This window comes from Leguminivora glycinivorella, chromosome Z (genome assembly GCF_023078275.1).
Source record: "Leguminivora glycinivorella isolate SPB_JAAS2020 chromosome Z, LegGlyc_1.1, whole genome shotgun sequence".
In the NCBI taxonomy this organism is placed as follows: Eukaryota; Metazoa; Arthropoda; class Insecta; order Lepidoptera; family Tortricidae; genus Leguminivora; species Leguminivora glycinivorella.
In genome coordinates, this window is record NC_062998.1 from 27403304 (window position 1) to 27419325 (window position 16022).

Consider the following 16022-nt stretch of genomic DNA (forward strand, 5'->3'; position numbering starts at 1 on the left):
GTTTTACAGTTTGAAAATACTCTTAGTAATTGATAATCATCATTGCCAGACCGTTTTCGCCGGCCGTAGCTTGAGAAAATAAGGTAAGTTACAAATACTTTCAAACGACTGGTAAAAGTTACGGTCGCCGGAAATGGGCTGGCGATGATGATTATCAATTTATAAAAGTATTTTCTAACACAAACTAACGTAAAAATCAGCCAATCATATTTAAGGATTTTTTTTTAACCATGTAACGGAAAAATTACCGTCGGGTTGAACTATCCAAGTATGCAGTAAATACGACAGACCATAAAAGTCGATGCTGACTCTACAATATTCCATGTTTAATCCTTGGAAGAAAGTAAGGAAAGTAACTATAGCAATTAGCTGTTGGCATTTTTCTTAGTCGATATTTTTTTAAAGGTATAATATAAAGAATACAATAATGGTTTTGATTTATTAAATTTGTTTGTACATCCAGGTAAACATTTCTGAGCATATTGCAATGCAATAAACGTTAACGTATCGTGTACTAACGGCCGAGGAAATTGATATTTTAGCAATTTGCTGTGCAAGTAGATTTAGTTGTTTGCGGTTCAAATGCCATGAGGCCCATGAGCTATCCAATACTCTACATTGGAAATAAACTGCTTAATAATCGATTTCCTCGATTGCTGGCACGTTTTAGGTCTACACTATTACAAATATTAAAACATGTATCTTGCCTATTGCACTGCGCCTAAATGAGTTTTACATCGCCGTATAGATCTGCGACGTCTGAGTTAGGCGTAGGTAGAATCTGTAAATCACTAGTTTCAATTTTCTAAAATTAAATTCGATTTCTATACATGAAAAGTAGCCTTTCAAAATTTCTTCTTATATCTTGTACCTACCTACTTACACTTTATAAACTGCATTCAGCTCTGCTTTGACGAATCAGTCAGTTAGAAGAATTTATATTTAACAGATTCAAAAGATTTTTAACAAGACAATGTAGGTAGGCAAAAGCAAATTTTTATTTTGATCTTTGCCTAATAAAATTAGTGCAGTCCCTCCACGCGGAAGAATTGAAACTTCATAAAGGCAAGGGTATTTCAAAATTCGAGTTGGAAGTCGCATTAGAAGTTTCACTTCAATAACGTTCTAGTTAGAATAAAAAATACCTAGTTTGAGTTTACAACTAAATAACATTTTAAATAAAAGTACTTAAAGGAGAATGGGTTTCGAGTGCGAACGATATGAGAAAAGATCCAGTTTAAACGATCCACGTTTTTGAAATGTGAAAGTTAAAAAAGGTTTTGCAATTTATCAAAGCAATATGTCTCTTTTGTTTGACATTGCAAGAAGTCGGAAACAAAGACAAAAGTTTTACCTACCAATCTCTGTAATATTTAGCCTCGGGTGAAGTTGTGTTAAACGTTAAGGGTGCTTTCAAGGAAAACGTCAAAATAATGTAAAATTGATAGTTTTAGTCGGTGAAATACTGCAGTTTCCGTTATCTAATACATATATTTAATTCAAGTTTCAATTAAAGCATATTATTATCTTGGTTGATTCTTATCAGACGGGATTTCTGAAAAATAACTCACTAAATTAATTATATTTTTTTCTCTGTTGCACGTTTAGGAAAACCCGCGTATTAGGGCTGAATTAGTCGGTCTTATTTGTAAAATTTGGACAATATTGAATACTGAAACTGGTAAACACGATTTGCACTCATAATTTTAGAACTAAACGGGACTTAATCGCGTAAACACTTACATTTATATTTGGCCCGACGTTTCGAACATCACATTATCGGGCCAAATATAAATGTAAGTGTTTACGCGATTAAGTCCCGTTTTGTTCTAAAATTATGAAACTGGTAAATTTATAATACGTTTATTATGTACTACAATTTTCTCAGACTACATTTTTATTATAAGTTTTTGAAAAAGAGTCAACGAGGCTAAGACGAATTAATTTATTTCAGAAATTACCTAAAATTAAGTGACAGATTTTATGAAAATCTACATCACATCGAAGTCATTTTCGTACAAAATTAATCTGCAACGTTTACTAAAATTGCTTTTATGCTTAGTGATTATAAATTTCTATTATATAATTTTGGCAATTTTTTAAAAACGAGCCTTCACCGTCACAATTATTACCACTTCTGGACATTTTCTGATATTTTGTTAGACCACGTAGAAAAAGTCCCATAATATGTTATATATTTGTAAACTACTCGCAAAGCCCTTTAATTTGATACCACACACGGTATTAAGCACTCGGTTACGATTTCACTATTTTTGACATCAAAGCCCTCTTAAATACTTTGTCCCTGTTTGTGCGAGAAAGCATATTGTCGTCGCTGTAACGTGGAATTGGAAGGTTACTGTTCTACAATAATGCTCCTGTGGCAAACAAGTACTCGAACGCAAGATCGTAAGTAGGTACGGTAAACAATAACAGGAAAAGGAAATATCCAGGAGAATTCCGGTCTCTTTAAGCAGTGTACCCTGCCCAGCATGATATACGGTGCCAAGACATAGACGTTCACTAAAGAAGTCTTGGTAGCTTAGTTGGCAGAGCAGAGAAATGTCGTATGAAACATGTGTACGTTGATCATTATTACTCACATCGGCTCTCGAATGCGCTCACTTACGTAGTGCGGTCCAAAAGTTTCCGTCCTAACAAAGAAAGGGCTTACATTTTTTTATATTTACTTTAAAATTTTATTTTTATTTTTTAATATAGTCTTCCTCTGTCACATCGCAATTTTCAAATCTCTTTAAAAACTTCTCCATCACCTAATAAAAATAATAAAGATTTTTGTCCTCAAAATCGGCCTAAACTGCACGGGTCACTTCGTCAACCGAAGATTTTGTTTTCTACTTCAGTCTACCTTCAGTTTTTAGAACAAATAATGCTATTGCTAATATACTTGGGGTCACGTCTCGAATATAAGGTAGGTGCGGAATTTTTTTGAAGACACATTTCGTACCCACCTACTAATATATGTAAATAAAATACTCTATCTAATACCTTTATCTATTTTGGACTATCTCATCCTTTTAAATAGTTAGGTACAGGAACAACTTTAAAAACAAAAGTATGCCCGTTTACCCCGAATTACGTAATGTACCTACCCGTCTGTGTGCGTGTATATTGCACATCAACTACAGTCTTGCTCGTTACGTGGTGCCACCCCCGTAAGACATTTCAGTCAGGTTGTTCCTCTAATTAAAAATATCAATACTCACGGCTGCATAATGTGTGCTAATTGAATTATGCCCGAACACATAGAAGTATGATTGCGAGTTTGCTTTTGAGTGATAATTAGCAAAGCTAACTAGTGGTGACAGGGTTCTGGCGTCGCTGAATAGATTCAGGATTACATCACGGTTCGTCTCCACGCTCCATCTTTGAGGATCTAACTTTGAAGGGGCATACCTGTAATAGATGGATATACAACATATGTAAGTAGCATAATTAACTTGGTGTCTCACGACAAGTTTGTCCATAATTATTGAAAATGATTGTATTTAAGGTCTTTTGGTATATTTAAAACAATATTTTCAATTCAATATTTAGAATATTGGACACTGAATTATTGTAGGCTGACAACACTTTCCAGGAGCACTGGGGTACGTGAGGTCGCTACTCCTCAACAGGTCACCACAAGCTGCCTTGCGTCGAAGTGTTATAATAATTAAGGCTTTATCACACTTGCGAGGCGTCTGGTGACCAGAGGGCTGGTCAATATTTCGCTCTGCGGATCAGCATTGCTATCTAGCAGGGCATTGCGGCCGGCCTTCTGGGCACTTAACCTGCCGACGAGGATTTTAGCTAAATTTTTTGTTTAAGTATAAGTTTTTAGCATAAGTGTTCATTTGTAAGGTTTTAGTATAAGTGTTTTATTGTGTTTTAATATGTTATTGAATGTTTGAATAAATATATAGATTCTAAAAAAAAAATAGCACTTACTGTTTCAATATATATTTTATCGGAACATCATCGGCGCCTTCAAATATTAATTTAATATATTTAGTAATGAATTCGTCACGCTGAGTTTCCAAAATACCATGTTCAAGTTCAATAGCTCCGAAGTCGTGATAGGTTTCATATTCCGTAACTCCGCTTAGAAGTTGATACCTGGAAATGAGTAACATCGGATTATTAATATGAATCTCTTAAATACTGAATGTATAATGAAAGGAAATACTTAAACAAAAAATATTAGCGGTCACTAGCACTACTTCCTTACACGTGGTTTATTGATTACGGGCAAAACTTACTTGCTCAAGAGATTAGGATAAGAAGCCATAATTTTGAAAGGCTTGTCGGGTATGAATGAACCGGCCACGACTGGTCCTAACGGAGTTTCAAATTCTCTCGCCAGAATTTGTATTTTCTTTATTTCTGATAATCTGAAAAAATATTTTAATAACAAATTAGTATGAAAAATTGTTATTTCTTTGAAAGGGGGCAAATAGGTAATTAAACCGCACGTGCCAATACTTGACTTGAGCAAGCGAATTTTTTCAATGTTTAGAATCACCGAGACAAATCACAAAATTTTTCGTCATACCAACACGAGGAAAATATGAACTGTAAAATATGAAACTAAATCTAATTTAAACAATATAAAATAAAGTAAGGTTTCAATTCCCATTCCCTCTAACGGCAAATATTTTGTGAAAAAGATATCCCGAGTCATGGACGTTGTTGTTTTATTTTAACTTAATTATCATAATAATATATTTATGCATTACACATAAAAATGCCTGCGCGAGTACTGATATACCTACAATACAATTATATCAATGAAAAAAATGTCCTAACTTTTTTAATGCGACGAACTGTTCATTTTTGTGTGTACAATTTCAGGTTATTTATCAACAAATACGTGAACTAAAATCAACAAAATTAAAATTAAATCTCAGCTGAAAACATTAAAGTTGTAGATTGGTATGTAATCTAAGTTTGGCTGTACTATTGTTTTCCAATAAAGTAAGAAATGTTTCAGATCACATTTAATCGTCGGCCGCGGGGAGAGAAGTTTTAAAAAACAACCTACCTACGTAGCATTGGTACCTATGCTACATACGTATAAGAGCATTTTCAGAATTTGAGTAGGTACCCCCAATTAGCAAAAGGTGTTAACAATAATTTTTAAGAAAAAAAAAACCGCCTTCCTTTGGGGTAAATAAATACTTTCAAATGTTGGATTATATTATCAATTCGTCTGTATATTTTTTAATGTTTGTTATTCGATATCTCCGTCATTTCTGAACCAATTTTGAAATTTGGATGATTCTGAAGTAGGTACTTACAGATGAAAATGATTATCAGAACGGAAGTCTAACCAGGGGCGGCTCACTCTTCATCAGCAGTTCCACTGCACCAAATGTCACTGTTCTGGATGTAAGTGCATGCTGTTCTTATAAAAATACCAAAGTCACTATAAGTGTGCCGTTCAGATTTGAGGAGTTCCGTTCTGACCATCATCAGGAAATAATCGTCTCATAAATATGTCTCATATACTACGCGGGTTGTATCAAATTTATGACCGGTAGGTATATAATATAATAAATATAATGTTATTTATCACATTTTTTGATTTTTTAGTATGAACGTGTAACGCCACTTTTATCGCCACTCGTTTTTAGAATTTCTTATTAATCGCACTTGTATCGAAATGTACTATTTCAACACACTTGCTCATAACAATGATATTATTGAACCGTTTTTAGGCTCATAAGAAATTACACTGTGTGGCTTTTTATTACACTACCGCACTTGTGTTACGGGTATTGTATGATAACCCGATAGACTTGATATTGAAACTAGCCGCTAACAACATGGATACGGCTCCATTTAAAATTGGTCACACTCACATTATATCCGTGGAGCAAGCGCCGGGTGGGGCGGACAACGTGTCACATTTTGGACTTTTACTAACTGTTTTAGCCAATAAAATCTAATTAATATGTAAATTTTGTTTGTTTTTTCGTAAAACGTATGAAACACATGTGCATTGGTCATTTACTTAGATAGGATTTGTTCATCTACGAACCACATATTCATAATTAATACGTTTTAAACACAGGTTTTAAATAAATAAAAATTACACACATTGGCTCTCTTATGCGCACTCGCTTCGCTTGCACGCACAATATCACTTCATGTGTATTGACATTGACCAAACTAGCACATTTGTGTCATACTTAATGTACTATCATTGCCCGGTACTTTATACCTATACTAGCTTTTACCCGCGGCGAGCGAATCGCGTTAGAAAGAGACAAAAAGTAGCCTATGTCACTCTCCATCCCTTCAACTATCTCCACGTGAAAATGGCCCCATGCTCAACCGATGGCAAATGCTGCACGCTGTCGCTATGTAGGTTTTAAGTTTGAATTGTTTTAGTTTTTAGGGTTCCTTAGTCAACTAGGAACCCTTATAGTTTCGCCATGTCTGTCTGTCCGCCCGTCCGTCCGTCCGTTCGTCCGTCCGCGGATAATCTCAGTGACCGTTAGCACTAGAAAGCTGAAATTTGGTACCAATATGTATATCAATCACGCCGACAAAGTGCAAAAATAAAAGGTGAAAAAAATGTTTTATTAGGGTACCCCCCCTACACGTAAAGTGGGGAGTACCTTTTTTTTTCATTACAATCCTAACGTGTGATATATTGTTGGATAGGTATTTAAAAATGAATAAAGGTGTACTAAAATCGTTTTTTGATAATATTCATATTTTCGGAAATAATCGCTCCTAAAGGAAAAAAAAGTGTGTCTCCGGGCCCTCTAACTTTTGAACCATATGACTGTTTAAAAAAATATGAAAAAACACAAAAGTAGAACTTTATAAAGACTTTCTAGGAAAATTGTTTTGAACTTGATAGGTTCAGTAGTTTTTGAGAAAAATACGGAAAACTACGGAACCCTACACTGAGCGTGGCCCGACACGCTCTTGGCCGGTTTTTTAAGTCTTCATTAGGAAATGTCTTACTAACACTAATATTAGTTCTTTAGAGTTTTAATGTTCTACTAACCGTTTATGGACCTTGAGTCTGAAATAAATGTTTTTTTTTTAAATCAAGACAATTTGTCGCTCCGTTTTGCTGTGAAGGACGGACAGACAAACATACACACACACACTTTCCCATTTATAATATTAGTATGGATTCGCTATAGGTAACATTCGGCATCATGAAAATCCATTTCAAATTCGTCGTGTTATGTCTGCGGCGAGCGGTTATCTTAGCTATTTTTTTTTCTTGCCATCAAAAATAATAAATCATCCATACCGGCCATATATAAAAGCAAATGTGTCGCTACCGAAGTGCCAAAATAGTAAATATCTATTAGCTAACGGGTACTCGTCGGGTAGTCTCATGGAACTTTTAATAAAAAAATATTTTTACTTTCTTAAACGTAGACGCGTAATGTTTTATAGGTATAATTATAAATAAACTATCTTTTCTTTTTTAAATAGTCATATTTTTGTAACGTGAACGTGTTTAATTTATAACATTAGGTAATTTAATCACGGACGTTTTATATGTTATCAAATAACCAAAGAGTACGCTAAACTTAAAATAAATAATACTTTAAACCCCACCAAAATATATATCTTTAAACTTAGGGATATTAACTCAAAAACGACTAAACACATTCTCTTATGGTTTTCATCTATCACAAAAGTATTTGAATGAGGAAGGTTTAGGTACTAATATAATTTGTTAATTTTTGTGTGAATTGGTTGAAAACGATTATTGTAAGCAAGAAAAAACCTAAGCTGACTGGAATATTTTATCGAAAATACTACCCAATCCATTTGAACTATAACCACAAAGTATAATATATAGTATATAATATTTATACCTAGATATTTTTCTGGCACGAACGTCGTTGTTAGTATTCGACAAAACAAAAACATCGACAATCCGTTTATCGACAAATAGCCTTACATAACATAAGGTTATTAATTACCCCCAATGATAATATCTATACATAAAATCTTGAATAATCATGTAACAAATTATGTAAACTTTTAAAATGTGGTTCTTTTTATTATTATTGTCAATTTATTTACAAACATTTGAAATTTGTTTTTAACCTTTTATGTTATATACACATAAATTCAAGTCCATATTCCCTAAACGGGGTAGGCAGAGCACATAAAACTACTCACGAGTCAGGGCAATAATTAACGACATAATTCTAATAATTAATGACATATTATAATGTAAGTTATCTATGGACTAATTATCGGAAGGAAGCAAATTTATACTAAAAGCAAGCAAGCTTATACTAAAAGTCACTAGTGTCACTTCGTTCGTGCCAGAAAAATATCTAGGTATAATTATATAACGCCATTTTGCAACTATCCCTAAAACTCGACAATTGTCAAGAAATTCTCGACCGCTCTCTAAAGTCCTGTCAAGAATTAGCGACATTTCGACAAAAGTGTCAACTTGGAAAAGTTGACCTCTGTTTCACGAAACATTTGTCGGGGACAACTGTCACAATTTTTCTATGAGATTGCATATGTCGCCGACATTTGTCAAGATGGAGAAATAGGGGCCGTAAGTGCATGCTGTTCTTATAAAAATACCAAAGTCACTATAAGTGTGCCGTTCAGATTTGAGGAGCTCCATTCTGACCATCATCAGGAGTTCCACTGCACCAAATGTCACTGTTCCGTACGTAAATGCATGCTGTTCCTTTAAAAACACAAAAATCATTATATGTATGCCTTTCAGATTTGAGGAGTTCCCTCGATTTCTCCAGGATCCCACCACCAGAACTGGGTTCTGAGAAAAATGGGACCAATCTGTATGCATATACATTCAATCAAAAAAAAAATTTCAAAATCGGTCCAGTAACGACGGAGATATCGAGGAACAACCATTATAAAAAATAAAAAAAATAAATACAGACGAATTGAGAACCCCTTCCCTTGAGATTTGGAAGGCGGTTAAAAAATAACTCGCTGTCAGTTTTGTAGCAACAATTCAGCATAAAATCTGTCTAAAATTTACTTTTTTCACATTCTAAATGTAGATTATATCGCTTAAAGCTTATGTAATTAACATAAAAACAATATTTTTATTCAAATTTCTTGCTTAATAATCGTCACAAATATGAATATGAATATGACTACGAATGTATTATTGAAAATGATACAAATTTGAATAATATTTACTTACGGCTTATTCTGCAAACAAGTCATTAATTGTTTGGATGTTGGATTACACCCTAAACTTTGAGCTACTTGCAAGGTGTATTGCGTTGGGTCTTTAGTCAATGCCCTGTCAGATAACGCAGACCCCGACATGAGAATAGCCCGATGAAATAGACCTGGAAATGACATTGGAAACTGAAAAAAAAAAAATACTGGCAAACCGTATAGGTACTATACTACAGCTACCCGCCCCGGCTACGCACGCCTCATCGGATTCACTTGGAACACTTTTAACATCTTATAAGCGTACTTGTGCAGCAGCACCTAATGGGTGTCAATAGTAAGTTCTCTTGTAAGAAATAGAGATCCATTGCTACGCCCCCCCCCCTTACTATATGTTTTAAAAGCTTTTTTAATTGCAATTGATATTATGGACACTTGATAGATTTAATCTGTGATTATAAATATTAATATTTTAAAATGAGATGAGACAGTTATCACGTCGAATAAAGTTTTATGGTTAGCAACGTATTATTATCGTTTGTATATAAAATGTTTGATATCATTATTATACTACCGAGCAATAGTCGCATGACTTATATACCATTCGATATAGGCGACAGCATCAGAAAACTAACGCAAGCAGCTCCAGTCCCGTGCCCCATTAATGTGACGGAGCTGGGATCCCCATTGAGATCTTCAATATTGTCCTTAATCCATTGTAAGGCAGCCAATTGATCAAGTAGACCATTATTATTGTATACATATTCACTCATGCTTGGCTTCAGAAAACCTGAAAATATAAATATAAGTCATAGGTACATAGCGAACCTTTATGTCTCTTATAATCCTGAGTATATTATAAAGATTCGGTCGCATCCCTGTTCTAAAGACGTTGATGCACCGTAAACGTTGTGACGTGACTCATTAAATGTGATCTGATCCCCGTGGAGCTTCAAGAACGTTGACGGTCCATAAAACGTAGTCTTGTTAATCTAAGGAAGTGCGCTAACGGCTTTAAGGCATGATACTCGTACTGTAGTAATAGAAACGGACTAAAACTTTGGAGATGAAAGTATTGGCAACCTGGTTAAGTATAACATTCCTTTGATTAATAGCTTGACTAAATATTGTAAAAGCAATGACTAAATAGAATGTTATTATAAGTACTATATTGTAGTATATACTTAATAATATTCTGTAGTAACTACAGAATATAATTATCTTTCTAAATATAAAACTAATTAAAGGTATTCAGATTAAGTACCTACATGTCACCCAGACTCGAAACATTGTAAAAAAAAATGATATGTACAATTTCAGCTCTTTCTAACGATACCCCACTTGACCTAGTAACTTGACATTTACAGTTGTATAATTATATATGTGAAATGTAATCGAGTAAGGAGAGCCTTGTGAAAAGAGAATAAATAAGAAAATATTTCTTTCGACCACCCACCCTAGTATAAACAGTACTTATCACGGCAAAAGCTATTCATACAATGTAAAATACTGATTGTATGCCCGATTAATCCATTATTCTAACACTGATTTCGCTACAATCTTTACTATTTTTATAAACATTGCATGTAAGACGGGAGTATGAAAATTAAAATGACGCCGAGCCATAAAACACTCTGCGCTAGTGCGCGCATCGTGATTATATTATCTATTCTCGTTAATAATAAAATTATGGCCGTTATTATTATGCAGTCGGTTAATATTTTGTATAACTAAACTCGGCCGAAAACAAAATAGGAAGGTAACGAAAAATAAAACTTACCTAAAATACCCAAACGATAATTTATGGTAATAACCATGATATTTCCGTACGAAGCCAAAATTCTACCGTCGTATGCATTTCCAGTGCTCCATTCAAAGGAATCGCCATGGATGAAAACTAATACAGGAAACTTTTTTGGTTTTTGTTCTACAAGAGAAAACACCTTAAAGTTACTGATATTATAATACATTAAAATACTAGTGTACCTATATTATTAATTATATTTATTAAAATTGATATACATATTTCTTTCTTCTTACTCACTCTGAGAAATATGTATATCAATTTTAATAAATATAATTAATAATATAGGTACACTAGCATTACAATTTATTCAAACACATTCTTTACTTTATACTACCAAAAATCGTGTTTTTTAATGAAAATGAAATATTTATTTCAAGTAGGCATATTACAAGTAAATCGCGTAACCCATATAATAGCATGTGAGGGTATACATATAGCGGGCACAAGTAGGACTTCGGCAAACGATTGCTTTCAGCAAAAATCCTTTGATCAATATGGTGTAAAGGTCAGGTCTAGCCCTCCCCGAAGGTATCGGACAACGTTTCTCGAGTTTTTACGTGCAATTTCAAGCTTTAACCTTAATAGGATAAAGTTTAAAATACATTACATATCAGTGGAATGCAATTACGCTGTCATGATATCTTTTCTTTTTACCCGTAGCTACCTCGATTAAATAAAATGATTAAAGGGATTACTGTGTAAATTATTAAGTCTATGCACAGATGTAAAGATTACAGTGTTATTACATAAAAGCAAGGACGTATGTACAGGGACTGACAATCTCATACAAAAAAGTGAACCCCTGAAATGTCATCATCCTCCTTGCGTTCTCCCGGCATTTGCCACGGCTCATGGGAGCATGGGGTCCGCTTTGACAGCTAATCCCAATATTTGGCATAGGCACTAGTTTTTACGAAAGCGACTTCCAACCTGAACGGTAAACTACTCCTTATTGGAATTAGTCCGGTTTCCTCACGATGTTTTCCTTCACCGAAAAGCGACTAGCAAATATCAAATGACATTTCGCACATAAATTCCGAAAAACTCATTGGTGCGAGCCGCGCGGGGTTCGAACCCGCGACCATGGGCCACTTATAGATAAAACTAGATGGCGTTGTTTCACAGCATGGACGTGGCAAAAATCATATTTTCCCCAAATATTTTTGCGTTTTTAATTTATCAACTTTATTTTAATATGGTGATATCATGTCATATAAATACAAGAAAATTGTTGTAGGCCTCATCAGTGTGAAGTTATGATAGCAAATGGAGGTGCGATGCTTAGTATGAAAATTGTCAATTCTTTATACATTATCCTTGATTAAAGTAATCTTATATGATTATCCTATTCTCCTTATTCATCACAACGTTTTTGTATATAATTTTCAAGAAAAAAACCGCCGCTTTTGGGGTTCTGGTGAAAGGTACATGCGAATGTTGGATTATGTAGAAATGTGTAGGTATTTTTTAAAACTGCTTTTAATGTAAATCTTTGATTATTTGATGGAAACACAAATGAATATACGTATACCGTTAAGGTTTGAGGAGTTTCCTCAATTCCTAAAATGAATCCGATATCCGATTATAAGAAATCGAGCTTGACAAAATTTGACTTGAAAACTCAATAATATATGTATGTACCTATAACAAAGAGAACAAATCTCCTAACAAATAAATGTCACTGTTCTGAACTTAAATGCATGATGTTCTTATAATAAAACTACGAAAGTCACTATAAGTGTGCCGTTCAGATTTGAAGAGCTCCGTTCTGATCATCATCAGAAGTTCCACTGCAGCACTGCACCAAATGTCACTGTTCTGAAAGTAAACGCAAGCTGTTCTTATAAAAATACCAAAGTCATCATAAGCGTGCGTTCAGATTTAAGGAGCTCCGTTCTGATCTTCATCAGCAGTTCCACTGCACCGTGCATGCTGTTCTTATAAAAATACCAAAGTCATTATAAGTGTGCCGTTCAGGTTTGAGGAGTTCCGTTCAGGTGCCGTAGCCGAATGGCATTTCTGCGACGCGAAACGAAAACGAAACGCCGCGAAAGGTCTTCTGGCTCTGTCGCGCCAATACGCAAGAGCGATAGAGATAGATATCTACGAGCGTTTCGTTTCGTGAGCGTTTCGCGAGCGTTTGTGACAGTCGGCTACGCACCCTGACCATCATCAGCAGTTCTATTGCACCAAATGTCACTGTTCCATACGTAAATGCTTGCTGTTCTTATAAAAACAACTGGTTTCTGATAAAAATGGGACCAATGTATGTATATACATACAATAAAAAAAAATTCAAAATCGGTCCAGTAACAACGGAGATATCGTGGAACAAACATATAAAAAAAAACATACAGACGAATTGAGAACCACCTTCCTTGAGATTTGGGGCGGCGGTTAAAAATAGTGTAGTGTTCCATCATGAAAACCTTAATTTATTTAAAAGTACTTGTCATTTCCCAAATTGACATAAAATTCACACCACTGAGACCAGAAAAATTTCGAGTAGATTCTAAAAATACGTTTTTAGGGGTTGAAACATCTTAATTCCCCGTAAGCTGGAAATTGATTTGTTTTTTTACGACACAGTTTAGAAGGAATAGGATGCAAACGACACATTTTAATTGAAAACGCGGCGTACACTGTATAGTTGGAACCCTTAATAATTCAACCGATATTACGACCATTTTTAATGAATAAATTAGGTATACGTATTTTTTTGTCATTTGATGTTTTAATTATTTAGATAGGTAGAGGTGATTGAAATTATTATTACCATCTTGGCTGTCCGGATAACCGTTTTGAACCTTTGTACTATAAACCCAAATACAATAAAGTTAACCCTTAACCAGGCTGTGATCTCATAGCGACCACCTAGAAAAATATTTATTTCTGTCAAGCAGAAGGAATAGAGATGCCACTAAATGTCATTTATGTAATTGTGAGTGTGTTTAGTAAAACGTCCCACTTTGTCGGTTACACTCTAAAAAATTAAGACCAACTAAGAGCAGTTTTCTCTTAGTTGACGTTAAGTTAATTACTACAATTACGATCTTATATAATTCAAATAAAGCTGATTACTAAAAACAACAAGGGAATGTATGATTGAACTAATAACTTAGGTGTTTTGTTATTCCTAACCATTGTACACCTTGAATCAATTATGAACTTGTTAGGCATAACTATGTAACATAGGTTGATTCAATCCTTAGTTGAACTTACTAAGGTAATTTAGTTAACATAATTATTTTTCATGGAATTATTGAACAAGATCTTAATCGATTCAGTTACGTTGCAAAAGTAAGAGCAATCAAAATTACCTTATTCGATTTGTCTAAGATCTTATCAGGCTCGTATGGAATCAAGATGCTTGACTACGACTATCAAAATATTGATAGGAACAACCAAATTTTTTTTAGAGTGTACCATTAAGACAAGATTTACTTGTATCTTAATATGAATAATCTGACAAAGCGGCTTTATAGCAATCGACAGATTTCAGAACGCAACCACAGTATAATAAAGAGTACTATCGCACAGTATGGCCACTCCCGCACCGCGCTGAAAGCGCCGCCCACCCCCTCTCGGTTACCTCACAGTTACCGCCTGTCAACAACGCGAACAGTCGACCTGTCATATTTCACTCATACAAGCATAGTGCGCGTTCCCCTACGCGACCTTAGACTGTGTGCTAGGAACGCGCCTCTTTCATATATTTGATCGCCAGTGTCCGAGGTGTGACGCAACCATACGATAGTACTCTTTATTATACCGTGACGCAACCAAAATTGTTGTGGCAATACAAATTTCTTTGACGCTTTAGTTGCACGCAATACGCAAGAGCGATAGAGATAGATATCTATTGAGCGTTTCGTTTCGTGAGTGTTTGTGCCACGTTTGTGCCATTCGGCTACGTACCCAGGCCTTTTTAAGGTAACCCTTGTTAAGTACATTGTTTTATTATAACAGAATTTACATGGCCACGTCTTGTCATGTGCTCACAATAAGAGGGCGCCTGACGCTAGGAAATTAGCCTAGGAACCATCCGGTCTTGCTACTACTGGGAAAATAACTTAATTCTATAACAGTACTTTTTATGTCACCAAAAATTAAGTCTGGTAATTTGAAATAGTTTTTTTAGTTAAGCCACCAAAATTTGTGACAAAAAACGTATAATAGAATAAAAATAATATTATTTTAATTCACTAAAAATCAGGCGAAAATGGAATCAGGACTTTTGTTTTAAATTTGACTACTTTAATTTATGACCTTTATAACACATTAAGAAACCACCTATTTTTGTGAATGATACTTCGTAGTAGCAAAAATCGGACTAATTAAATCAGTTATGACACAAGCAATAAAAGGACAAGTGAAGTTATGGTTGTTTTGTATATACATTATGTGTTGAAACACTATGAAAACTGAAACCACCCCAAAAACAAGACGGATGTTCAATATTTTACTAGCTCGGAATAACATTCACGGCAAAAATTACATAAGCAAAAAAATTGGAACAGACTTTTCGTTAGGATCATAATAAAGAAGAATAAAAATTAATCCACCTTTAAATGCTCGCCAAGAAGCGCTAAAACCACATACGTACGTACTGAAATAAGTATTTTCATATTCTTCTTACCTAAAAACTCTCTACCATTGACGATGTAATTTCCTGCATTATTTCAAAAGTGACTCATGTGTTCAACCGCATTTTCATTACATCATGGTATAATAATATATTTCGGCGGTACTACTATCGCTTAAATAGCTCAGGTTGTACTAGCGTAACGTAAAATGACGGACGGTCCTGATGTCGTGGGTTCGATCCCCGGCAGTCGAAATGAACTTTTTTTTGTTTTATTATTATTTTATTTTTCTTTTACCGCCTTTTTACCCCCTTTATTTAAAATATTGTTTTTTTTTTGTTGTATATAACATTTTATTTAATTCTGTGAGTAATTTAGGTACAGTCAAGATATTTAATTCCCTAGCCATTTTAAAATGTTATTAGACACATGTAATGCAATAAGGTCGAAAACTGTATTTCAGTATT

At 34.4% G+C, this 16022-nt stretch overlaps 1 protein-coding gene across 1 annotated transcript in view; it reads right to left on the reverse strand.

The window, feature by feature from the left end:
- LOC125241499 overlaps positions 1-16022 on the reverse strand; it is a 57746-nt gene that overhangs the window by 19031 nt on the left and 22693 nt on the right. The window contains exons 3-8 of the mRNA XM_048150016.1: positions 10943-11089; positions 9764-9952; positions 9185-9335; positions 4263-4394; positions 3952-4119; positions 3228-3417 (exon numbers count right to left, since the gene is read on the reverse strand). Of these exons, the coding sequence (XP_048005973.1) occupies positions 3228-3417; positions 3952-4119; positions 4263-4394; positions 9185-9335; positions 9764-9952; positions 10943-11089 (977 nt within the window). The remainder of the gene's footprint in view (positions 1-3227; positions 3418-3951; positions 4120-4262; positions 4395-9184; positions 9336-9763; positions 9953-10942; positions 11090-16022) is intronic.